Raw genomic sequence first — 26,874 nt, 5'->3', positions numbered from 1 at the left:
CTGGAGATACATTAGTGTGTTTCCAAGCAGCCTAGCCCAGGGTTCACTTGATTTCATTGCCTTTAAAAAAAAAAATTGGAGCTTTGAATACTCTGATCATTTACAGTTTGATTGAACATTGAAATCTGAGAGTTAAGCATGATTGAAATTAACATACCCCCTCCCCCATATAGTTAGGAAAATTAAATCAACTCCACCGTGTACATTTTTAAGCAGGATAATGAACATTTTTTAAAAAGTCATGCATGGTTACAGCTACACTTAATGGGAATTATGTAATTTGTGTATTTTGATCTCTTCAAATGACCAAACCTTTACAACTTAAGAGTCTAAATGGTATTTTGATGGTTTTATAAGTTTTCTTTTGAAAAAAAAAAAACAAAAAACAAAAGAAAAAAACCTAGAAGTCACAAAATGAAATGTAACTCATTTTATTTTCCCCCAGGGAGTGCAATTTAGCTTGATTTAAAGCAGAATTAAAAGATAATTATCTTTTGGCATTAATTTTAATATATGCAATAAAGCAAAAGTTATCAATCCTGAATAAGGCAGAAAATATTTCCACTGAGGGGGTCCCATAAAACTATGGGACATGGTGACCATCAAGGGTGTCCTCCTGGACATAAGCCAAAGAAGTGTTTAACTGTTGAGGAGGGACAGGCAGAGGAAAGGGGAGGAGGTGTCCAAAGATGACACAACCCAGGCCTCTGTGTTTTCTCTACCTTGTGCAAAATCCAGAAAGACAGTAAAAGGTTGGTGAGCCTGTGTTCAACATTCTGCAGAGAGACAGGCAAGACTGAGTGCAGGAAACACCCTCCCCTGGAGGTCTGCAGAGGCTCAGCACTGGGCTCTAGAGTGGCTGGAAGACTCAGGGACAGAGAGAAAAAGCAGATACTCAACATCCCCATTCTGCATTTAAAAATAAACAAGGCAGTGAGACATCCAACTCCTACTCTGTACTGCCAGTGGGAGGAAAGTCCAACTGCTGACCAAAGAGCTGCATCCAGGGGTATAGGTGAGGAGGGTCACTCCCTGGCAAGTACCTAGGCACCACGACTGCCTGCATGCAACTGGAACTTAAGCCACAACAACCTGACCTAAAAGGGAAAACTTGAGATTACCCAGCCACCAGGAACCACTGCCCTGAGAATCCACCCTTCAACTAGTAGCTGGTGACCATGGATTCTCTGCTCTCCATAGCTCCTCTACTACAGGGTATGGCTGTAACCTTGCAGAGCTTCCAGGTGGTAGGAAATATGTAGAGCCCTGTGTTACTCTACATAACAGAGCCTGCCTTACCTTAAGGAGCATCAATAGATCCTTCAGACACAGAGGGGAGTCACACCCTCCCACTCCTCTCAGGGCTTGCAGAGGGGATAACTTTAGATGTGTGCTCCATGGGCTCCATTCTGACCCTGGTAAGTGCCACGTGGGTGGCTGATCTGAGGTCCACATGGATCCCATTTGGTCTGGCAGTAACCTCTGAAATATTTCAGTGTCCTTATAGGGGTAGGGAACATGAAAGGTAGCCACTGCGGCCCCACCTGGTGTGGAGTCCACAGCGGGGCCTTCGCCTCCTCCAGTCCTGAGTGAAAAGGCCCACTTGTGGAGTCCATAGGCTCAAACCAGAATCTACTAAATAGGTAGAAGTCTATATTGGTATTCATCTAGATGTTGGGTACCATAGCTGCTGCACAGACACAAAAACCATTGTTCATTATCTTGAGGCTTTGGACTCTAGATAGAATGCTCCACAGGAGTGACCAGGATAAACACCAATGACTTTGTCTCTCTCCAGAGGTGAACTCAGACTCCCTTCCTCAAACTATCGTCTATGAGAGGAGTGTTTCTCCCCTGCTTCCCTGCAGGATCTGATCAGTAAAGACATCTTGTGAGGTCTCTGTCAGTCCTACTGCAGTCTGGCCCTATTTTGAAATGATTCTGTTTTCGACTACTGACCCTACTCTGTCACATCCCAAGGAGAATGGGCAGATTACATCATGACTACTCAGATGAAGAGGCATTAGAGGCGTCGGTCCTTGTGTCATCCCAAAGCTCACTGCATAGGCTCTTATAGATAGGCAACCCCAACTCTGGAAGCTCTGATGTAGGTAGGATGAAGAATACTGGTCCAGTAAGTTTCTTTCAGGCTTTGGATGGCTACTACCTACATGACCTTTTCTGTCTTAAAGTAGTAATCACTCATTTACCTACTGTCCTGGCTGGATGTGATGGCAGCTCTGACCCACACTGGCTAAAACAGACCAAAGAAAGAACTGTATGAGATGAGATCAGAAGGAGAGGACACAGTGGATCAATGCTAAGCGAACACTACCTGGTGTCCATCCCATGTTAGAAACACTGGCAGTTTGCCCTGTTCCTGTCCACAGAAGTCTCCAGAAAAGACCTTGCAAAAAGCCAGAGAGCATGAGTTCTCGGAAAGCCAGTGCCTGCTGTATACAGGAGCCCTTCAGAGGCTCCCCGGAGATAACTGAGGACTCCTCACCTGACAGAGCATCCTTGTGATTCCTCCCAGATACAGCTCAGGCACAGGAAGAAGAGAGGGCAGAACAGTGAGCTTGGTCCACACTTGAACTTGATTCTGATCATCAGGACTTTCCTGCCATCCCCTCCTAGCCCTCCTCCCCAGGGTCTTGTCCTTCCACAAAAGAGTTTACAGGGACATCTCTGTATTAAATTAAGTTAAATTAAAAGACCCTAGTCCCTACTCCATAGCAAACAGCCCTCCACCCCACCCCACCCAGCTATTCACTCATCTATGGATGTTGAGAGAAGTTTTGAGTCTTGTTGGAGTAAGGATCCAGTTCTTGGTCATCTGGGAAAGATTGTGACCTCTGAAAGTAACGAGTACACAGCAGCCTGGCTCTCGCTTGTTTGGTAAAGGTTGATGCTTGCTTTGTGGAGGGAGGTGCAGCAGGTGAACATGGTCTAAATAAAATAAAAGCCTTCACGTCACTCACCCACTGAAAGGTCTCTCTTCCCTGAGATAGGCAGCTGGCCTAACATCTCATCTCTATGGTTCTTTTGTTCTAGGGTGTATCATCTGGATAGATTGCACATGGCTGTAGAGATGCAGATGAATGCTCCTGTTCTGATCTTCCCCACAGACAGGTCCTCTCTGTGTATTAAACTATCAAGACTCAGGCTTGTACTCTGGAGCATCCTTCTTCTTTAGGATGGGTCATAAATCCCTATCTTAGTTACTTTCTACTGCTGTGAAGAGAAACTTTGACCAAGGCAACTTATAGAAGAAAGTATTTCAATGGGGAGTTGCTTACAGTTTCAGAGGGAAAGTAGAGCCCATGACGATCATGGTTGGCAGCACGGCAACAGGTAGGCAAGCATGGTGCCTGAGCAGTTGCTGAGAACTTACATGTTGAGACAACATCCAAGAAACACGGAAAGAGACAACTGGAATAGTGTGGGCTCTTGAAACGTCAAAGCCGGCTCCCAATGACATACTTTTTCCAACAAGGCCACATCCCCCTAACACTTTCCAAACAGTTCCACCAACTGGGGAAAAGCATTCAAGCATACGAGCTTATGAGGACCATTCTCATTCAAACTATGACAAACCTTATACAAATGGATTTTCATGATTCATGAATAACATTTACTTTCTGATACTAATAAAAGACAATGCAAGAGAGAAAAACTAAGCCTCTTCTTTAGTATTCTACACTGGTTTTTAAAGGGTCAGGTACAGGTTTGGAAAGCACTATATACATCAGCAAAGGAGGCAGACTAGATTCACATATGCTTAATGAACACATGGGTTCATAAACACACAATTAAAAGACTCTTACAGAACCTTCTATCCAAAACACTTTGCAATCAATTAGTATATATCTATGAATAAAGCAAATTTAGAATGTACTCATTAATTTAATGTTTATTGATGTACTAGGTGAATCAAGAAGATAAAGTCCAGGAATCAAAATATACATGACCTTGGTCATGTCCCCCCTTTCTCTCCCTCTCTCCATCCCTCCCCCTCTCAATTTATTTATTTGTTTTTGCTTGCTTAACAACATCATGTCAATGATACCATGAGGGCCCATAGAACATAGGCTGGCAAGACTCTGCTCATTTAGAAAATAAATATTGCTTATGGAGCTACTTCATGTAATTTTCATAGACTTGGAAGCCTGGTGTTTTATTGCAGCAATGGCTCCTGCTGTTACTGAATACCCTGGAGCCTGTTTGGTTTGCAGTTAACCTGCCTCATGAGATTTACCATGGTGCCCTCCAGGCTTTATCGTAAAAGTCATGTAGTATTAGTTTAGCATCAAGTCCTGGCAGAAATGTCAATTTATGCATATTGTTTCCATGTTAAAGGAAAACAGTGCATTTCCAGTTTGTCATTTACTGTAAAGGAGCAAGCAAGGATCATAATACACTAAGTCCAAACTTAAAATACAGAGTAATAACTCATAAATTACAGCTTTCATAGCTGTTGTTTGTCAACCCAGGGTAAAACCCAAGGAGAAAAGTACTCTACCACCAATCAACACTTCATCCTTTAAATATTTTGTTAAATAAGCATCTCTGTATCTGCCAAAGATGATTATAAGTAAAGGAAGCCTTTAAAATAGAAATTAAATAGAAACGAGACTTTTGATGGCCAAGTTTACTAACAGTGGTCAGACCATAGGTCCCTAAGAGTGTTTATAGCCCCGCTGCTAACACCTCTTTTAATGTCCTACAATACCATGTGGGAGCTACCTTTTGACCCTCAGAAAGTAGACAATAACAGTTAAAGAAAACCTAATAGTTTCAGGGCCCATGTCTATAAATCAACTTAATGTCTCTGTTTGAATTCCACTCACATATATAAATTTACAGCAAACTATAATAACTTATGTAAGCTGGACTTTCCTCAGGCATTTTTTCAATCCTCTGTACACTGAATGCTGGCTTGGTTATTGAAGGTTAGTTATAAGCGGCCTAATACTGGCAACTGTGACTGAGAGGTGATACCGTTGTTCTACAAGTTACCTACTTAAGTGCCGCAGAGCACAATTAAATGCGCCTTCAAAGCTCCACATTTCTAGTGACTGTTTTTATACTTATCTGTATGTTTCTCAAACCAAAGTCAGCCAAAGTCAGCACATCACATTGCTTGTGCCGTGAGAAGTTGTCCAGATCCATTGCAATAATTTGTTTTCTCATGGAGGGGGGAATCTCCAACTGCCCTGATACAGAATTGGATCAGCTAACTTTTGCAAGTATGGCAACTGAATTGAGTGAAACCTGGTTCTTGGGGTTATGAGAGAGAACGGGTGACTTTTTATACAGTGGGAGCTCTGGTTAGCATTAACTGTCAACTGACACAGCCTAAGGTCACTTGAGAGGTAAGTCTCAGCTGAGGAATTGCCTAGATCACATAGTATATATGAGTATACGTACTCATAATATTTAATAATCAGAGTACATATACTCATTTAATATGTATGTACATTATATATGTGTGTGTATGTGTATGTGTATATATGTGTGTGTGTGTGTGTGTGTTGTCAGCTAAAGGACAGCCCAGTCGACTACAGTCTACTATGAAGGACAGATGATGATCCAGAACTCTATAAAAAGCACACAGAGCATGAGCCTGTCTACAAGCATTCAACAGCACCCTCCATGGCTCTGTCATACTTTTTTGGCTATGAACTTAGTTCCTTGATCTGACTGAGGTACTGCTGTGTGGAATAGTGAGCAGGCCTGCCTTCAAGTCATGCACGAGTAGCAACCGAGTAGCAACCTTAACTTCCATCAGTGGTGGGCTGTGACCTGGAATTGTAGGCTGAATAAACCCTTTCCTGCCCTAGCTGCTTTTCGTCAGGGTGTTCTATCACAGAAACAGAAATAAAATTAAAAAGAGGAAGTTGCCACTAGTAATCATTGCTGAGTAAAAAAAAAAAATCATTTTAAATTTCCTGCTTTTGCATATGTACAACTGGTAGCGAAACCTTTGGGTTCTACTTTCCTTAGAGCAGCCAAGGGGGAAATCTCCATCAGGAACAAGGTGAAACTCAGCCATGCAGAGCCAGGGCCAGAAGGAAATGATCAGGGGCCGACATAGAACAGCGCTCAAACACTCTTCGGGAGCCCACTGGCCATTCCAGGTAAGCCTTCTACTGCACCAAGGAGACCCTGTCTCACACTGAGCAGTACCAGTCAGCAAGCTTTCCCAAACAGGGTGTTCCTGGGGATTTGAGATTGACTAACACCAGACACAGCCTTCCTGACAGTCAGTCTTCTTTGTGCTGGGTATGGATGCACATAGATTCTTCTCTTCCAAGCTGTGACGCTTCTTCGATCTCGACTATATCACATGTAAAATGCACTTTAAAAGATTCATACAGCCCAGAACAGGCGCACTCTGTGCCCAGATGCCCTCGGTGGTAGCTGCCTCTCATCTCTGGGCTCAAGGTCAACCCCAGGAAATTCCTGTGGTCACCCTGACCTTCCTTGGCTGCCTATCCACTAACCCAGAGGAGATAGCTTCAGACTTTACAAAAGGCCAGAGGACAGCTTCAGACTTTACAAAAGGCCAGAGGAAGCAAGCAGGACACCCACCCACCGAGCTCCATAGAGCTCCATAAACCTCCGGAACGATGTGGTCACTAACAAGCTGCTTGGCTTGTCAACAAAACGTCAAAGCAGTTGCTTGTAAAGGTCATTTCTGTCAGTGCTGTCCTGTAGCAGGTACGAGCCATACATTTCAGACAGCTCAGAAACTACCTCAAAAAGAAGGGCACTGACCAACAACCAGCCCCGCTATGCCTGCAGAGCCCACTGCACAGCTGCACACAATTCCTTCTGAGAATATAGAGAGTCTAATAAAGAGCATTTTTAAAAACCTGCAGAAGGCAAAACTCTTGAATGAAATACTCCCTTACAGACTGACACCAGGTTCCAATTTACCTGAATTTTTATTGGTCTTGTTCTGCCGACTCTTAACTTGCTCGGTCCAGAGCGTAGGGTAGCGTGAGGCAATATCTAGAGAAACAATAAGGCGGACAGTTCATCAGTAAGCATGGAGTCCCTCAGCTAAGGAACTCAGCAAGGGCTCTGATTCCCCGCCCAGTATAATAAATAAAGGCTCACCGCACCTTTCAAAAAGAAACAGTTAAAAGTGGTTAAATGCACATGACCAAGGAACCAATAATATAAAATTTTAAATAAATATATTTCTTTCTTAATCTGAACATGTAACTAAAGTCTGTTTGAATAAAGGCAGATTCTAGGTGTTATAAAACCCTCCAGGGTAAGCTGGGGTTGTAGCTCGGTGGTATGGTAACTTGCCTAATATACAGGAAGCCCTAGGTTTGTCCCTCAGCATCACTATGGGTGGGGATAAACAGAGGGAGGTAGGAAGCAGTCTACCACACAAATACAGTCCATGAAGTAAAAACAGTCACTCACTTAACATGAGACTCTCACACTGCTGAATGATTCCATATAAAATAAGACATGTAAAATATCTTTCACATCACACAGTTGAGGAAAGTAGCCCCTTAAGACTGATTATCAAATGTGACTGGCTATACATGGCCCTGAAAACACAGTTCCTGCACATTGCCTGGCTTTGACCACTCTTCCATGTGGGACAGGCAGCCCAGCATTCCTGGAGTTCTCCAGGATGGAAAGTTAACATGGCAGAGCCCAAAGCCGCCCTAATACACACTAGGCACTGCTGTTATTTCAAAAGCATGTAGGATTCTGTACTCTTGTCATGTGTTAGGGGTGTGTGTGTTGTGTGTGTGTGTGTTTGTTATAACATGCATTTCATACACATTTTACCCAAATCTTGATCCCATTTGACTTGAGAACATGACCAACGCTGTAGATAATCTATTAAAGGTAAACATAAGAGATCTACCCTTGTCACAGCGTCATCAAAACCAGACATGAGTAGAGAAATAGAACATGTTATCACACCATTGTGAACACATACATTTTTGTTAATAAAATGACTTCTGAGGGATTCTGCTCAGCAGAACCCCGTGGCAATGTAGGAAATTATCAGGACAAGCATTGGAGCCTCATGACATCGGAAATGGGGTGTCATGGCCAGCCCACTCGACTGTTCTGCATTGATATTAAGACATCCACCTGATTTCTTCACATCTACAATACACTATGGTCAAGCACAGGGCCTGTCTGTCACTCTGCACTGCATGCATGTGTGCTGGAGGAAGGAACTGGTAGGTATATCATGCACTGTGATGGTCCTCAGTCTGCTCTCCACCTCTACCCCTGCACATCCTACAGAAGCGCGCTTTGCCATCACTTAACCGGACTGCTCCCTGTCCTTCCTGGGTGGTTATCTTTCCGCATGTAGAATGTCTTACCATATTCACAAGTGAGTGACGGCAAGAAGTGCCTTCTTTGTGTGTCTGGGTTGTAAATAGCATCATACCCATAGTGGCTTGGCATCACTTCCCAGGCCTGACTGCCCCTCCCGGCTCCCTACCCGGTTACCCGTCCCCTGCTCACCTTCTTCATCTCCTTGGGGCTGAGTCTCCAATGCTGGGGCTGCAGCATCATCTGAATTCAGAACGGAAAAGATTTGCAAGGAGACTACAATTATGAGAGTAAGCTAAATAAGTGTGCATCCAGGTTGGAGCCCAGGACCTGCAAACCACCCACAGAACCTCCCAACACAGTCCAGCACAGAGCAAAAACCAGTACCCAGGGAGTGGGGGGCAGGCAGCAACATTGACCTGCTGCCTAAGGGACTGCTACTCTCAAATGCTACGGGCAGCTGAATGCCAAGGCCCACACAGGAGTCCTAAACCACCAGCGCAATGGCTACTATAGGGCAGTTAGAGGCAAGTGGAAACTGAAGGCAGGGAATGCTAGGGGACCTATCTACTGCAGGCCATGAGGTGGGGAAGAGAACAGAGATCCACAGGCGTCATTGTGGGAGCTGAAAACTTCATTCCTGCATGTGTTCCTATGCAGAGGACACTTTTGAGAACCACAGTCTGGACCAGCAAGCCACCCTTTCCCATCATGTGCTTCCGCACAGTGAGAACCTTAGGAGTAGTATGCATGGGGTTGGGGGCTCTGCAGTGTGGGAAGGGTCAAGAAAATGAAGAGGTTTATGGGAAGGCAGGGTGGACTCTAAGAGGAATGGTCCCGCTTCCTGGAGAATCATCATTACTGAATTTACTGACTACCTCCCTGTAGTTTCCTGTGAGGCTCGTGGGGTCAGAGTACCTGACACAACAGTGGCTGGGACACTAATCTCTCTCCAACTCTCTCCCTCTTACTTTTATTCAAGTCTGTCCCAGACATTTTAAGACAGTCATTTCAGAATCAACATATAGGATAATGGCTGGCCATGGGGTCCAGCTAACTATGACTCTACTCTATCCTTCAGCTGTCTAGAAGCTCCTCTCAAGGATTGTAGGGGAGCAAAGGAGTCTTATTTTAAAAAAAAAAAAAAAAATTTAATCTTTAATAATCTCTGAACAAAGTCTGGTGTCTAAACATCAAAAACTCAGGGTGACTTCTACGGCAGATGCAAGCCTAATGTTTCACAAGGGAAATTTGCTGCTGGACCATTTTATTTTCTAAAAAATAAGATAAAATAAAAGGAATAATATATTTAAACCAAATTTAACATACTATGAATCTTGAAAAGTCATAGAAGAAGCCTTTAAATGTCATGTATGTCTCCTGAGGTTGTTTTGGGGGGGGGGGGGGGGGGGGGGGCGGGGTGAGTTCTTGCTGGTGTGTACTGCTGAGGATCCAATCACCCCGGTGAGCCATGCCCAAGATCACAAGGTCCCTGCTGACTGAATAGAGCATGGCTGCTGAAAGTGAGGTGGGCATAGTTGGTGATGTCCAGCCCAAAGGTGGAGCTGTGCCCAGGCTCTGCCCATCCAGCTCAGGCACCTGTGTGGGTTGCCCTCAGCCCCACCTGCCCTCGGAATGCTGTGTCTCACAGCACCATGGGTCCACTGGAAGCTCTAACAGAGGGACTTTAGAGTGGGGAAGCTGTACTTTCCTCCACGTTTCAGCCATGTCTCCCTTTTTTCCCTAAACCTGGATTGTTGCTTCATTAACACTTTTTTTTTTTTCTGTTGGGTGCCTGTCCAGAAAGTGGTGGAGTTTGGTCCAGAGGCCTGCTTGTTCCTTGAATTTACTTTTTACCCACACCCCACTTCCCCAGAGGTGTTCTCTCCAGTGGACCCCATGTGCACCTGATAAGGAGATGCTCATGGGCAGCAGAATTCTCTGCCTTGTGATCCCTCCACCCTCATCAAGTGCATTCTGTACCACAAAACCTTCCTCCTGTAAATCTTCAGGAGTTCTCTAGACTTAACGCTCAAAGACTGTGCCCATTTCAGACTCTTCTGAGCATACCTCAGTCCTCTGTGGATCCTTTAGCCCTCTTTGTCTACCTCAGGCCTCTCTGCATCTGCCCTGCGACCCTCTGAACTTATTCCATGCATGCATCTTAACAGTATAAAGATTATTATTCCAGGGCAAGAAGTCCAGTTCCTGGCCAAGAGACTTTCAATTTGTGCCCCTAGAATGGGGCCGAGTCAACTCAGCTCTACTTGTCTTCATACCACTTCTCTTTGTTGGGTTTATTATACTATAACCCATAAGAGAAAAAGTGTCTATGGTTATGTAAAAAAAAATGCATCTTGAAAAAAATCTCTCCTGACTCCAAAGACTAAAGCAGAATGTGTATTATAGGGACTTCAGGGGAGGCTGAGAAAGGTCAAAGGACAGAAGGACAGATCTTCCCAAGGTGTCTCATTAGGCAGGTTACAGCCCAGGGGAAGATGAACTTAGTCATCAAGTGGCCCTCAAAGAAAGAAGAGACTGTCTTCCACTTGCTCAGAAGAGCACGTGCTGTAGAGAAAGCTTTTGCCTCCTCACAGACACACATAACACAGTCATTTCTATGGCTCTGGAATGTATGAGAAGCCAAAATACTGAACATCTACTCTCTGGCCAAGTGCCTCTCTTGATGTTGTCCAAGTCACTCAACACACCTACAGTAGAAGTCAGTACACCCACAGGGACCCTGAGATAGCCACAGGATTGCCTGACACACCTAGGGTTGAATGTAGGACACCGACAACCCATCCTGACATATCCAAAGCTGTCTTCATAGACCCACAGTAGTATTTGAACCTGCTACACCCACAGTGGTCCCTGACACCCCCAATGTTGTCCTCGTATACCTGTAGTGTTACCTGACACAACATAGTTGAACAAGGCATTTCTACCTACAGCTGAATCTTCCACACCCACAGCATTAGCTGCTATATTAAAGTTCTCTTCATACACTACAGTACTATCCTGCACACCTACAGTTGAACACTACATACCCACAGTGATCTTGAGGCCCTTCAGGGGTCCCCACACAAGCTGTAGCCAACACCCCTGAGTGAACTGCCTGACTCACAGGTGACTAGCAGAAGGCAGGACTGGATCCATGCTGCTGGAAGATCTGGGCAACACCCTTCCCACATACCTCAGCTTTAACTTGAGAGTCATTTCATGGGACAATCGGATCAAATCTTATATACCAAATGCAAATTCATTTCAAGATAGTTACCTGCTTTTCCTGCTCCTTCCCGCTGGGGCAATTTTTCATTTACTGAACCTAAGAAAGGAAAATAAAGAACAGAATTACAATGCTCTACCAAATGGTTTGCATCAATTAAGGAAAGCAGCTCTGCCCTTCTATTTTAATAAGATCAAAATACATTCTCATGTTCTCGTTAAATTACACAAGTCACCTGACACCACCGGGGGAACTATAACCAAAGCAGTGGCACTGATGGTACAGGGGAGTCCCCATTTCTTAGGCTTTGCGGCTAAGTGTGGAAGACGTTTACCCCAAACCAGAAAAGCAGCCTGCATCCTTGTCAGCACACACGGACACGGTGAGTGATGGAGATCACTCCATCAGATCAGACGGGGTATGAAGCTAGAGGAGTCTGATTATGGGAAGAAAGGAAAACTGTAGACTTGCCTTTGGAAGAGGGACACAGACCACTAACAGATCTAAGGAGTGTGATGTTCTCAGGACAGTGAAGGGCACAGGCTGAGGACGTCCCAGGTGCTTGCTTTGCACATAGACGTGGCTGTGAGTGCCCGTGCTTCTACGGAGCTCATCTCCCTTCTGTGTGAGGGCCATGCTCTCACCACACTGTCCATGCGTGCTTTGTGGAGAAAGGTGTTGATGGTGCACATATGGATACAATTCTCACAAGTCTGAGGCAGTGTCCTTGTGCTTCCAAAGCACTGGATGCCAACTTCTCTCACATCTCCACCTACCCAGTGTACGGGGACTGGGGCACTCTTCTCAGAGCTGAGACTAGCGCAGTGCCCCTCAGTGAAGATGCCCCAACTTATAATTTGCTACAGTTGTTTTCAGCTGTGACTATGAAACTGGAAAGAGACCAACACTTCCATTAAAGGCAAAGATGGCTTTGTGGCATCATTTCAATTGCTGGCATTTCTTGAAAAACAGTAGTAATGTGTTAGGAAACACAAAAGCAAGCGATTCTGAGACTCCTGGATGCAGAAGGCTGCTCTGTATGTTACAGCTCTTCCTGCTACTTTGTAACTGCTGCCTCAGCTATTCCTTAGAGACCTTAGCTCACAACCAAGGGGGCCAGAAGGGCAACTGGGCTTCCTGGATCATCAGCGCGCACCCCTACAGGTGCCGTCTAAGGCAGGTACCTTCCTATTCGGTCTAAATGTTTCTCCTGCTTTGGAATGCTGTGGCTTCTCGGGTCTTGGTTTACCTTGGTAAGAATCAGAACTCGCCACTCTGTGCCTCCCATTGCTTCCTGGCCCGCTCCATCTTTGGAGACCAGCTTCTTGCACAGCTTCCTTGTTAACACATCCTTCCACTCACCACATGTTGCTATGATGGATGAATCAAAGATTTCCCTCTTGACTGCAAATGACAGGATTTTGGTACTATCTCTGAGCATTTGTGTGTGGAGGGGTTTTAATTTGTGAATGAAATATAAATATTCTGGATGATTAAACTTCCCCTGAGAGAGATTCTCGGGGCTGAATTAAGATAATCTTTTGTAATCTGAGGAGGAAACTGAGCAAGCTGCTGACCAGAAAGCTGATTAGAGACAAGATCAGGAAAAGACTTGACAGCTTACCACCACCACTCTCTCCCCTGGGGAGTTGGGGGTGGGTTGTTCTCTCTGAGAAGCCAGCACTCTCCCCAGGGCGCCCTAGGTTCTCTGGGAGCATCCAGCACTGAGTTCATCAGGCCCCTCAGCATTTATGGTTAAGCCAAAAATAGTTCCATCTTGATCTTCATCTATAGAAAAGCGCTTCACTATAGAACCAAGTGTCCTTGATCACACACTATGCCATCCAAACATTGTGAAATAAGGAGTTTGACTTGGCTGGATCTGGATTCTGTCCAGGATCAAAGACTCCATGGCTTTCTGTCCCAGCCTCCCTGCAAGGTTCTGTCATCAAGGACTGGGAAGGGAACTAAGCACAGATCTACAGCCAGGAGAGTGGGCAAATCAAGGGAATCCAGGACCAACAGGGCAGCTGGGATTTCTCACGGAGCTTGCTTGTCATTATAGTCCACAGTGGGTTGCCCATGATGTGTCACTCCCCAGACCAACACCAGAAGGGCACGCTAAATGTCCTCTATCAGTGAGCTTCTGTCTTCTGAAAGGGGCCTTTTGAGTAGGGTGTAATTTTTAACAATGGCAAGGGGTGTGGTAGGGGGGTGGCCCATGTATTACAGAGAAGTACTGGACTCTTGAGTTTGCAGCCCCGGTAGTTGGTTAAAACACAGATCCAGCCACATGGCAAGAACAAAGGGCTACCCACAGCCTCACAGAGGGCAGTGCCCTAAGGACACACTAGCTCTTTTCTCAAGTAAGAGACCAAATTGTATGGTATGGACACCAGGGAAGCAACCCCGTGTGATGGTATCTGCTCAGACAGGTGGCACTCACTTACCTAAAAGAGCCAGTGTCTCCCTCGGGAGCACAGTCAGCACAGCAAGAATTGCCCTAGAAAGCACCAACTCCACAGATCACATGCCTTTTCTTGGGAGAGGCATTGGAGAGGGCAGGGAGGTTGAGGAAAAAAAAGAAAAATCGGACCGTGCTCTCTGTGTTAGGACAAACATTTTTCCTTTGTCACTTAACAGGTGCCAATGGCATCTGCTCTCTCATTCTCTACCAAGAGGCCATGAGCATGATGTGAAAGATCAAGGCGGTACTGAAAGACGCAGCATGGTAGGAGAGGAGAGGATACGGCCCTCGGTGCCATCTCAGCTCTGTGACCTGGCAGACGTCTGGATTTACCCCCTCTAAACCTATTTCCTCGCCTACAAAATGGGCAGAATGTATGATGCCTGTGACCCCAGTACTTGGCTGAGGCACAAGGGACTTTCAGATTTAAGGCTGGCCTAGGCTACAGAGCAAGTCTGCCTCAAGAATAGCCACAACCACAAAGCAGCAAGTGGGCAGTGTGATAACCTCATCTAGAAGCCAGCCAGCGGCAGCAATGTTGACTGTCCTTTCAAAGTGACATTACTTGGTGTGCTCTACACGTAGACAGGGAAGGAGCTGCCAACTCGTTAGAGCCAAGCTCCCATGGCCACCCCACCGTGGCCTCAGACGTCGGCCTTCTCCAACTTGTTTGCTCATTTGTACAATCATTCAACATGCCGCCGTGTTCTGTGAGATAAACAGCAAAGTAACATAGCACCAGAAACCCCAGGCTAACGCAGGGAGATGAACTCAGTACATGCACAGGCACCCACAGCATGCCTGTATGGGAAGCAAGCACCTGAGTACTCCTCACCCTGTGCCCTTCACTGTCCTGCGAGCTTCACACTCCTTAGGTCTTTTGATGCTAACAACAGCTCAGGACCCAGCCCTACTGTTATACCCATAACACAGATGAGGAAACTGAGGCCCAGAGGGCTAATTGGCTACTGAGTAGCAGACTCGGCCCACTATCTGCAGCCAGCAGGCACCCAGAGGAGAAAATAGTCTGCTGCTTGAGCAGCTGGTATGAGGACTGTGTCCACAGTCCTTCTCTGGACTCTAAAAGTTGAGTCTACGATCTCCCAGCCCACCTACCCACAGGACCATTGTCTGGAGTGGAGTCTACACAGATGCCTAGGCCTTATGTGCAAGAACTGCTCCTTAAAGTATCTAGGGGTCCCTCATGCCACCTCCTAAGCCCTGGTGCTGCTGAGGGGACAGGGCACAAATCCCTGCCCATTTGCTCTCTTCCATGACCGGGACCTGACCTTCCCCCTCCAAGCTATGAGTCCCCTTAAGCTGATTAAGGGAGTCTCTCCTCTCATGCACACTTGAGCCAGCTCCACGTCTAAAGCTTGCACTGTCTTCCTCATGGCACAGGAAGAGCTAGTAAGTTCTTGGAGCTGATGCAAAGCTCTCCCCCTTCTGCTCTTCTTAGTCTGCACAGAGGGAGCAGGCTTTGGTGACTGACTCTTACCCTCTGCACAGTCCTGGTAGGATTTAACAGAGAGAGGCAACACTGTAGGTAGGGAAAAGTATGGCTATCTACCCACATTGCACACAGTCACAGGTTTGGGGGCTAGCCCAGGAATATAGATCCCTTATCTCATGCTTCAGGAGAGAGGACCCCCTGTGGGTGATCAAGAGATGATGCTTGTTTTAAGGCTTGTAGCCTGTCTCCAGAGGTTGATCTTTACATGAGCAACATAAACCAGGACCGCTTACTTATAAAAGGCCTCATGAGGGTTTTTCAGAAAGTTTATTAGAACACATAAGGGGGAACCCCAGATGAACTACATTTGGCAAAGGGATGTTCGCAAGCATTCTATAAAATCGATTTTACTGGGATTGCACTAGCTAAGGTCAAGGACTATCTCACGTCTTTGTCAACCTGTTGAAAGGTCTCCTGTCCAATCCAAGGCCATTTGTAGTTTATCCCTGGGTCTTCCACACCCTCAAGTAGAATTCTCTGGACCAAGCAGCAGAGATGGGCATGAGAAGATTCCAGAAGAGACCATCAACCTGCACAGCCTTGTCAGAATGACCACAAAACTACAAGTTGCAAGATCGAATATTTAAAAACTTGTTAGTAAGTGGACAGGGGTAGGCACCATTGGTGTTACTATGTCTTGTTGGACCCTTTACTGAAGCATCCGCCTGCCATCAGCTCCAGAGCCAGTCCTTGGTATGGGAGCCAAGCAGTGTGGTGGTACCACATACAAGCCATACTGTTTCTGTCCCTCTCTGAGAATTGAAACTGGAAGCCTACTGCAAAGGCCAACCTCTGGCTCTGACTAGTGTCCCAGTGAAGTCTCTCAGGATACCGCGATGTTCAGAGTCTTTTCGCCAGGGAAACAGCTGGGAGTCTAAGAGCACTCGCTGCTCTTGCAGAAGATCTGAGCCCAGTTCCCAACACCCACACCAGGAGGCTCATGACTTCTTGGAACTCCATTTCCAAGGGATCTGACACCCTCTGTCCTCTGCTGCCATCTGCAAACACATACACATAAACATGCAGGCACACACACATACACACAAATTAAAAATAATAGATATTTTTCAAGTCCTCGAATGAAGAAGGGTCAGACTACAGTATCTTAAGCCTGACTAGGAATGAGCTCTCAGTCAGCGATTAGGGTAGAGGGATTAAAACCTGAAGCTATTTCCAAATTATAAATTTAGCCTGTTACAGACATCCTCCTTGGAGGGAAGTTTCTTTGTTTATAACATTTACGTCTATGCCCAGCCATGTCAGTCTTTGGAAACAGAGAAGAAAGAGAGAGCAGGAGAGAGGCAGGGAGACAGGGAGAAAGGAGGGGAAGGAGGGAGAAACAATGAAAATTAAATCCCTGATGACTATACATGACCCTCTAGAGAGCCTACACCCTTCACCAGCACGGGACACGAGGGAAACAGAACGGACTCTTTGCCACTTTTCTTGGACATCTCTGGTGCCAGAGGGGAAAGGCAAGCATCAGCTGCAGACCAAGAGCTCTAAGCATGCAGGGCTCCATGAAGCACCCAAGCCTCCAAGCCATAAGCAAGAAACTTCCGCTCTCAGGAGGGGAGACAGGAAGTCACCAGGGAACAGCTCAGTCCCTCTAAAGGACCTCTGCCTTTAGTCTCCTGTCCCCACTCTTCTTGAAGCTATCCCCACCACCACCACAACCGTGGGAAGTCTTTCTTCAGGCCTTCTCCCTTTCTATACCTGATCTTTGCACAGACACAATCCAAAAGGCATTAGAGTCAATAGCTCTCAGAAATGAGACCCTCTCCTATACCTGCCAAACATGCCTTTATTTATGAGAACCACCCTTCTGAGGTGTTTTTCTGGATGCCACTGGACGGAGCAGATGGTGTTCTGTATGTGTCTGCAGTGCTTGTCCATTGCTGGCCCAGGCTCCCGGCTATATACCATTGTCTGCCAGGCTCCACACACTGCTGGCTCCCTGGTGGCCAGTGCTTGGCAAGAGCAGCAATAACAGTGAACAGTGAGTGGGCTTCTTGCGAAACAAATCCAGACAAGAATACTGCAAGAACTGGCCAAGCACTGCCCTGTAGTGGGAAGAGGCTGGAATGCCCATTGAGGAGTAAGACAGAAAGAGGAGGTAAAGGTTAAAGGGGCTTGACATCTCTACATGGTCTCTTCTGCCTGAGCCCTCTCCTCACACCTAGATCGCCACAGGGAATCAGAAGGACAGGGAGGTCCACTGGCTTATGATCTATTGCCTAATTACTTGTTAGTTCTAGCAGTGGCTGTCAGTGGAGGTTGGCATGATGGAAACCCATGAAGGAGACTGGCTTTCTCAGGTTTGTTTGACCCCTCAGGATGGTTAAGTCCAATGGATGTTAGTCAACTGGGTCTGGCAGCAACAAACACGCCAGCCACTCTACATATCTGTGAGGGGGGAGTTGGGTCAGGGTATCTGAAGTGTCCACATCCTAAATATGGGCATCACCTTCTAGTGGCCGTCAGATAAGAGGAAATCTGAGGGGGCTTTGCTTTTGCCTCATCGCCTTTCTGTTGCTGAGGCCACTGCCGCTACAGTCACTGTATCCTTTGTGGCTATAGGAACCCAGCTTGTAACGTGTACCAAAAACCAGTGACACTCCGGAAACTCTCCAGGCCTTTGGCACCAGGGTGGAACTGTGGAGGCATCCAGCTCACGGACTCATCAGCTACTGAGTTCCGGAGACAGCCACTGCCGGGCTCTCCCAGGTCACAGGACGTAAGGCAATCTGACAAACCCCTTTTCCTGCGTGTCCATCCATCAGTTCCATTCCTCTGCGGTCACTACAGGACACCTCCAGGCCAGGGCTGGTTTTGCCTGCTCGGAGCTGTAAACTCCCTGCCCTGTGTTGTGCTTCCCTGTGTCTTCTGACTCACACAGCTGTCAGCTCCATGGCACCAGTGAGAGAGACGGGGAGTGTGTATCTGTCTGCACTGATGTTTATCCTACTGTGAGGCTAGCACTCTGTGTTGTGTTATCCTATCGACGGTCCCAGGGTTTGGCTTTTACAGCCAGTGTTGCTGTAGGCCAGTCACATGTCTGCACCACACAGCCGTGTTCCTCCAGGATCCATTCCCAGAAGGAAAGAAAGTGCTGGGCCCTGAGTGACCAGCTTACACACTGCCAGGGGTGGTCTACTGTTCTGTCCGCTCCCTTGCCACACAGTCACCTCTGGGTCTCCAGGCCTATGTTCTCAGAGTCCCAGTAGGACTCTAACCTGTGATGCCCTGTCACAAAGGCACAAGGACACCCTCCTCTAGGAAATGCTACTGCTTTGACCACTTTGGAACGGAGGTATTCTGCATCATGGCTTCAGTATACGACTGTGAAATGACTGCTCATGCCTCACCCAGGTCTTTCTGGTGCAACTAAGGACTTGGGGAGGGGTTCTGGCCCATGTCATTGGATGCAGACCTAGAAGGGACACCAGCCTCTATCCCCACCTAGCTGCTATGGAGCATGTTTACACATGGTCATGATAAGCACATACAGAGACAAATTCACACACACATGCACACATACACATACTGACACATGTATAGATATGTACACATACACACATATATACCATGTACACATATATACCATGTATACACATGCACATATGTACCATGTATACACATGCACTTGCATTCTTACATATATACCCACATTCACATATACATATATATACCCATGTGTAAACATGTACATACATATATATACATGCAAATATGCACAATATACACATATACATGCATATACATATACATACCCACATTTAGACATGTATATAGATATATACATTCACACACATACACAACAGAAATTTGCTGTCTTTTGCTCATTTCTAACCTAATTTCTGAATTCCAGTTTTACAGAATATACCTACATGGTGAATTTGTTCTGAATTTGAAGGCAGAAGACGTGTAGTAAATTCTGAAATTTTACCCCAGCTGAACAGATAATTTATAACTAGAGGACAGTGTACACCACCTGTGCTGTACACCACCTGTGCTGCACACCACCTGCATCTGTGCTGCATACCACCTGCACCTGTGCTGCATACCACCTGCACCTGTGCTGCACACTATCTACACCTGTGCTGCACACTACCTGCACCTGTGCTGCACACCACCTGCACCTGTGCTGCACACCACCTGCACCTGTGCTGCACACTACCTACACCTGTGCTACATAGCACTTGTGCTGTACACCACCTGTGCTGCACACCACTTACACCTGTGCTGCACACCACCTGCACCTGTGCTGCACACCACCTGTTGCTGATGACATGGGCATATCCAAAGCATAAGCTCCCTGGGATGTGCAGACTATATCAGGGCCACTCTAACCTGCTGTCAGAGCCAGCCCAGTGTAAAGAGAAACCCACGATCTCACTTCTTCCTCAGGCTGTGTCATGATGCAGGAAGATGTCCACTGTATTATGTAAGCTACATTGTCAGTTCTGTCTCTGTGGGGTGAGAGTAAGATGCCCAATTCCCCCACAGCCCTCCCCTAAATTTCAGAGGGCATGGAATCCTACTGCTCTGCCCTCCACTTTCTCCCAGGAGAGCAGATCTCTCTTTCTTTCCACAAGTCTGTACAGGAACTATTCAATGTAAACATTAGCTCATGGGAAAAAAATAGCATGTTGTAGGTTTCAGTGGTAAAACAGTTTTGAAATAAAACAAATATATTTTCATTCTACATAACATAGAGCATGTGGGTTTCAGAGATGAACAGGCACTGAAATACAGGGTTTGTCGCAAGGTCCCGAGGAGGCCACAACCAATGATCCTGTGCCCAGTTCCTCTGCCTGGGTCACAATAACAAACAGAATCTCCGCAGGCACTGCCTGGCCCTTAAATAGAAAATAAGTCTGACAGTTAACTCCAGACACTAACATTTCAACCCTCAAGTGACAAACTTGGAGAAATGTGTGTCTTGTGTTCCTAGCCCCGATCAGTTTGCCTATTTTCATATTACAACCCAAAGACTTGGATGACAAGGACATTCAGCTTCATCAGACAGACTCCTTCAGCAGACAGCAAGTTAGTCAGGCCCGGGCGGGCGACCATTTTCACATAAAAATGATTTGAATCATCTATAACCTTTTTTGGTAAAATATTAGTGGAAAAGGGACCATTTTATAGACTGTGAGGCTGCCAGCCTTGTTACTTTCAGTACATCAAGCTCCTGTCTGAGTAATAAAATATCACACATAAACGTCTGGAAACTGAACTGTGAGCAAAGATCCACTTTCTCTTTGAAAACCCATGTATATAAAAGCAGGACCTTTTGCTGTTTTTGGCCAAGGAAAACAATGGGTCATTCAAGCTGATGACTCGTCCCTCTGTGGTTATATTTTCAAATGATTCAAGCCCAGTGTGTCCCTATGGTGAGCTGTCCCCTGCCCCAACATGTAGACAAAAGTATTTGCTTTTATTTTTCTCCAGGACTATGTGGAGTGGTGGGTTCAATGAGCTCATCCTACCCCCTGTCTCTCTAAATGTCCTTTTGATTTGTGAGGAAATCTGAGTAAGATGACCAAGAGAAACAGGAAGTCATTTCCCTGGAGCCAGCATTAGTCAGACCTACCGGGGCACCTGGGTGTCTTGTGGGCCACAGCGGTACCACTGATGGGCCTTCCATTTGGTGTAACACACCAACAGTATCCTGTGTAGCTGTGACACTGGACCTGCAGAGAAAGGACAGGAAAGTGAGCTAACCCCCAGACAACTCTCCTACAGAGTCATGTCAGAGGAAGCCTGAGTCTCTCAGGTGCTGCCTTTGGACTTTCAGTGGAAGCTGCCTGCTAAGCTTCACCACAGATGTACGGAGAAAAAGGAACCAGTATACTTTACCGCACACAACGGTGAGGGCCAGGCCCTACTGTAAGAACCTTAAGCTCTCCCTTCACACACGGGAAAGCCAGTCCCAACATCTCTCTGTGAGCCCATGGCTGACTCAGGGGGAGGAGATAGATGTCCAGCACTGACAATGCATTTCTCGGTGGTTCCCCCAGCTCCCTTTGACTTTCACAGTAGGGGACATCCACGAGTGTAGCTCCTCCCCCACTGCTATCCCTTCTCCCAAATGTCACATGACTCTGCTGAGGCACATGGCCCCCCACTTCACATGAGATCACAGGGACTGATAGCAGAATGTTTTTGCTGCTCCCCTAGAACCTACTACACTGGTGGTATGCTGCAGGCAGCTCTCGATAGCAGCACTGACTGAATCAAATTAGAATCAAGCTACATCTGACAGAGTCTGGCCAGCTAGAAGCATGACCATAGGCAAGCCATGACTTGATGTGGCAGCGTCCTACTACGGACTCAGTGGCTGAGTCATGGGGCTCATGAGAGAGCTAAGCTACAATCGGAACCACAGCTCAGCCAGTTGACCAGCAGTAAAGAGCTTTTCTGAGAACACTGCCTCACGCCATATTCATGTAGCACAAGGATGCATATGCCACGGCTGTGGTATAGACACCTGAGCCAGCTGGGGTCTGGAACCCTCCCTTACACACCGTAATACTGTGAGGCTTCTGAGGCTGGACCACTCAATGGCTCTGGCTCCTTCCCTTTTGCCCCTAGCTCTAGCACCTCAACCCCAATGGCCCAGGCTTAGACTCTCGAAGCAGCACTAATCACCTACCTGACTATAGGTGCCATCGTCATTGCATTCTGGAATGAACACTTGCTGGAACTCCTTCCGGGCCTGCTCCTGGGTGTACTTCCTCTCAGCCACACACCTGGACACATCTGTGGGAAGACCACAGGAGAGCAGTTACAGGCTATCAGGCTAACCTTCTAAGAGACAAGTACAAGTTGTTGAGGGGGTAGACCACTGGGCTGAGAGGGGCTGCCCAACACAACAGGTGCCTCCCTCTGTTCCCACAAGAGCTGGGAAGAGTATGGCTCGTTCCCTGCACTTTATAGAAGGGAAATGGAGGCTGGAGATAGCATCCGAAGGTTTCTGTGGGGAATGGGGAAGTCTGGCTTCCTAAAAACAAGAAGCAGGCTGTGCCAGGGTCCCAGGATGCACCTAGATGCAGATGGGAGGCCAGAACACACAGCTCAACTCAAATCAGAGGCAAGTGCTGGGGCCTGATAGTCCACAGTAGCCAACACCTAGTGGCGCTGAGGCTACCTTCAAAGGGAGTCAACACTCACCTCTTTCCTCTGCATCTTGGTCTCTAGGATCTCATAGTCTGCATCAAACTTTCAGGGAAACATGGTGATAAAAAGCTAAACACCCCACAGCTCAAGTAAAAGATGAAGCTGTCTCTGTGATTTATTTAGTGATGTGAAGCATGAGGACTCCAGGAACTGGATGACTGGTGAAAATTGTTAAATTCAAAAACAACCAAGAGACTGAGGCAAGGAGCTCAGTGATAAAATGCTGCCTCTCTGCATCAGGTCCTGTGCTCAATCCCCTACATGACTACAGAAAGTACACTTAGGGCCAGTGAGATAGTCCAATGGGCAAAAGCACAGGCCAACAAACTTAGTGACCTAAGCTCGATTCCTAGGACCCACCTGGTGGAAGGAAAAAAAAAAGCTGTTGTACAAGTTGTCTTCTGACCTCCACAAGTGCACTGTGGCATATGCTACACACACACTCACACACACGCAGAGAGAGAGAGAGAGAGAGAGAGAGAGAGAGAGAGAGAGAGAGAGGGAGGGACAGAGACAGAGACAGAGACAGACAGAGACAGACCAGGAGAGAGGCAGAGACAGCGAGACACAGAGACAGAGAGAGATGGAGAGAGAGAGACAGAGAGAGGGACAGAGACAGAGAGACAGAGAGAGATGGAGAGAGAGAGACAGAGAGACAGAGACAGACACATAGAGAGAAACAGAGACAGAGACAAGGAGAGAGACAGAGACAGAGAGAGACAGAGACAGAGACAGAGAGAGATGGAGAGAGAGAGATACAGAGACAGAGACAAGGAGAGAGACAGAGACAGAGAGAGACAGAGACAGAGAGAGACAGAGACAGAGAGACAGACAGACAGACAGACAGACAGACAGACAGAAGCAGGAGAGGACAGCTAAACACATATATACATAGATACAGACGAGTCCTTGCAGGTGAATTCCTGGCTCATTTCAGACGGCACCAAGGAGGCTTTGGGTGTGGGTCTCACACTAACTATGACCCATCTCACCATGCTGTGCAGAGGGTAACAGTTCCTAAGAAGCAAATACACCAAGGCCTGCCACTCTGCATACCATGCTCTGGGGACAGCACAGCAAGCCCCACTCTTTATAGGTTTGACCACACTGAATTTAGTCCTGGAGACGGATCAGTTGCTAACATTGCTGTCTCCCAGTTGAAGTAACCAGTGTCCAGATCAAGAGCACTGCAGCCTCTCACCTCTCAGAGACAGATCACCCTGAGCCATCCATCCAGTCCTCTTCTCTACAGTTATTCCTGGGAGCTACAACCTATGTTGTCCTTGTGGGCTCTGACCTGATACACCAGCATCAGCATAGCGGCTCTGGGGACAAGGGTGGCCTTTCCTGTCTTTGTCTCCCCAAAGCAGGGATTATGATCGTATGCTGTTATTACCAGCTCTTTATGTGGACACTGGGGATTGAACTCAGGTCTTCATGACTACGAGCTGTCACTTTACTAAGTGAGCCATCCCTTTGAATCAGTAAGTGGTTTCAATACAGTCTGTGGTCACTGAATAGAAAACCATGGATTTGCTGGCTTATCCTTTTTTTTTCTTTTTTCTTTTCTTTTTTGGAATAACCTGTGGGCTCTCTGTCTAAAAGGAAGTATGACATGAACTCCAGCTTGCAGGACCACTGCTAGGGGAAACACAGAACATTCCTAATACTTGGGGCATCACAAGCACTCCAGAAGAGCATAATTTTTCACACGACATTTTGTTTTATGCTTGGCTCGCAGTTCCTTAAAGGCTTCACATCACCCTGATCAAGCCATTTTCAAACTTGAAAATCTCTACAATGGGATGCTCATTCCAAGTTCATGGATGGCACGTCCCAGGCTACATTGTCACAGGAGGCAATGACAACAAACAAAAAATCTGTGAAATCCGAGTATCAGATAACTATCATCCCCCTAATGGCAAGCCAACTGTCTGCCATGTCTCACTGCAGACTTTACTGTCAAGTCTTATCAAGGTCTCCATCGGGGAGGCAGGGCCTTTGGGGGATCCACACTTCACACTGTCAACATCTCCTTATATTCTTCCCTCTGACTCTAAGCAATTAAGCCTCTGATATATACAGCCATACAGACCAAAGAAATGAAAACCCTTTACACCTTGAGCATTATATTTTCCCAGACCTAAGTTTTCAGTCAATTTTAAAAGAACAGAATACAAATATTCTTTTAGCAGAGTTTCATTTACTGATGTTAAATTTATATTACTGTTTTATTTATTTATTTATTTATTGCTTATACAAATACTTTAGAGAATAAACAACTCTCCTGTTCAGGAATATCATTAAGCTAATTTTCTCTGAGCCTTTTGTTTCTGTTTGAGTATAAAATCCTCAACACCAGCAAAACAAATATTACTGTGGTGTTCCTGGACAGTACATAAAAGCTCCCCTCTGAGCCATTTCCAGTTCAGGGCAGTGCAGGGCAGTACTGTTTCCTGCAGCCCTGGCATGGGATGACCATTGCCCTCCACTGCCTCCTCCCTGTCCAGCTCCAGGACACTGCTGCTGCCCTGGACAGAATCCTGTATCTAGTACACAGACACCCTCTACCCCAGCCCCTTTCTACATCTATAGATTCTACATCTATTGCCTACTCTGAACATGTTGTATGGAGAGCCACAGGCCCTTGGTGTCTCGCGGCATTCCCCAGCTGCAGCATGGGCGGGTACCAGTGCTTCCTGTGGTTCACCCAGCCATCTGCTGACTAGGACTGGGGGACCCCATCTTTTGGCCACCATGCACATACCTCACTGAGTATCTGCAGGTCAGCTCTGAGTACCCTCTTTCATGCCCTCATGGTTTAACATGGGGGTAGAATTGTTGTGTCGCAAGTGACTTTGCCACTATTGGAATGGCTGCTGGGGGGCGGCAGGGGTTCCATACTGGCTGGACTGCTCTACTTTCCACTAACCAGGGCCACAATGCTAACCTGTGCATTTCCCAATAGTCTTGTCTTCTCTCCTTTTAAACTGTCATTGTCATCTCAGAGAATATTCTCTTGGTATTTTTAAAGCTATGATTAATTTCTATGTCATAAGAAAACTCAATTTAACTAGAAATTCCATTTTTAATATCCTCACTAGGAGTGGAGAGATAGCTCAGCAGTTAAAAAGCATGGACTGCTCCTCCAGAGGATCCAAGATCAGTTCCCAGCACCCACATGGAACAGCTTACAATCACGTGTAACTCCAGCTCCAGGGGATCCAACAGTCTCTTCTGGCTTCTGTGTACATGTACACACATACACACACACACACACACACACACACACACACACACACACACGACATATACTCAGACTGACACTACACATGCACAAATACATTCACACAGACACAGACACATAAGAAAATTTTCATTAAATAAATTTATTAATAATTTAATCACTTAATTGTATATAACTTATTTTTTACTAGAACAGAGAAAGTGTCTTTGATGAAAATTAAAAGAGACATTTTGGAGACCTTTTGCTCTGACCTGAAAAAGCCAAGACTTTACAAAGAAAGCAGGAAGGCGCCACTAACAATATCCAAACAGAAGTTTTTGATAAATTGTTGATTAATACTAATACATTTTGGAAGCAACTTTTTCCAATCTCAATTGAAGAGTAAAATAGATCCCAGAGGGATCACAGGATTATTTGTATATAAATTTATATTAACCCAGAAAAGAGCTTTGCGCAGTGGCAGTCTCGTAGCCAGTGAGGTTTACCCGAGGCATGATTATTGCTAATTGAAAACTTTTCCAGAAAAGATGCTGCTTGCTCTGAACAAACAGTGAGCAGTGGTTTGCTATGGTCATTTCCTGTGTGTGTGTGTGTGTGTGTGTGTGTGTGTGTGTGTGTGTGTTTAATGGGAAAAGAACAATTTCCCATCTTGCTGAAACCACTCAGAACAGACTCAAGCAGTCACTGAAAGAGATGGCTTTGCTAGCTGTCTTCCGTCAAAAAATCTCAGTGAGAAGGAGTTGAAGAGGGGCAGTTGGGGGCATTTTCAGGTTTGTGTAATTGGGCAGCTCGTGGTCTCTGTGCACAGTAGGCGCCTCCTTCAGGAACTCCTGATCAGCAGGAGCAGATAGAGAGCAACATCCCCAGGGCTCTCCTCACCCATACCCCATGCTGAGATGCTGCATGCC

At 46.3% G+C, this 26,874-nt stretch overlaps 1 protein-coding gene and 1 non-coding gene across 3 annotated transcripts in view; one reads left to right on the top strand and one right to left on the bottom strand.

The window, feature by feature from the left end:
• Smoc2 (SPARC related modular calcium binding 2) overlaps positions 1-26,874 on the bottom strand; it is a 127,504-nt gene that overhangs the window by 50,288 nt on the left and 50,342 nt on the right. Inside the window, exons 3-7 of one of the 2 annotated variants that reach the window (XM_031354799.1) lie at positions 22,196-22,302; positions 21,134-21,233; positions 11,606-11,653; positions 8,518-8,568; positions 6,943-7,017 (exon numbers count right to left, since the gene is read on the bottom strand). In XM_031354799.1, the coding sequence (XP_031210659.1) occupies positions 6,943-7,017; positions 8,518-8,568; positions 11,606-11,653; positions 21,134-21,233; positions 22,196-22,302 (381 nt within the window). Of the gene's footprint in view, positions 1-6,942; positions 7,018-8,517; positions 8,602-11,605; positions 11,654-21,133; positions 21,234-22,195; positions 22,303-26,874 lie in introns of both variants that reach the window. The other variant, XM_031354798.1, reaches the window with a different exon arrangement.
• Positions 26,412-26,546, top strand: LOC116079289. Its single transcript, XR_004113864.1, has one exon. It is a non-coding gene; the product is annotated as a U4 spliceosomal RNA (small nuclear RNA).

This window comes from Mastomys coucha, unplaced genomic scaffold (genome assembly GCF_008632895.1).
Source record: "Mastomys coucha isolate ucsf_1 unplaced genomic scaffold, UCSF_Mcou_1 pScaffold5, whole genome shotgun sequence".
Classification (NCBI taxonomy): domain Eukaryota; kingdom Metazoa; phylum Chordata; class Mammalia; order Rodentia; family Muridae; genus Mastomys; species Mastomys coucha.
This window is presented reverse-complemented; position numbering and strand designations above follow the sequence as displayed.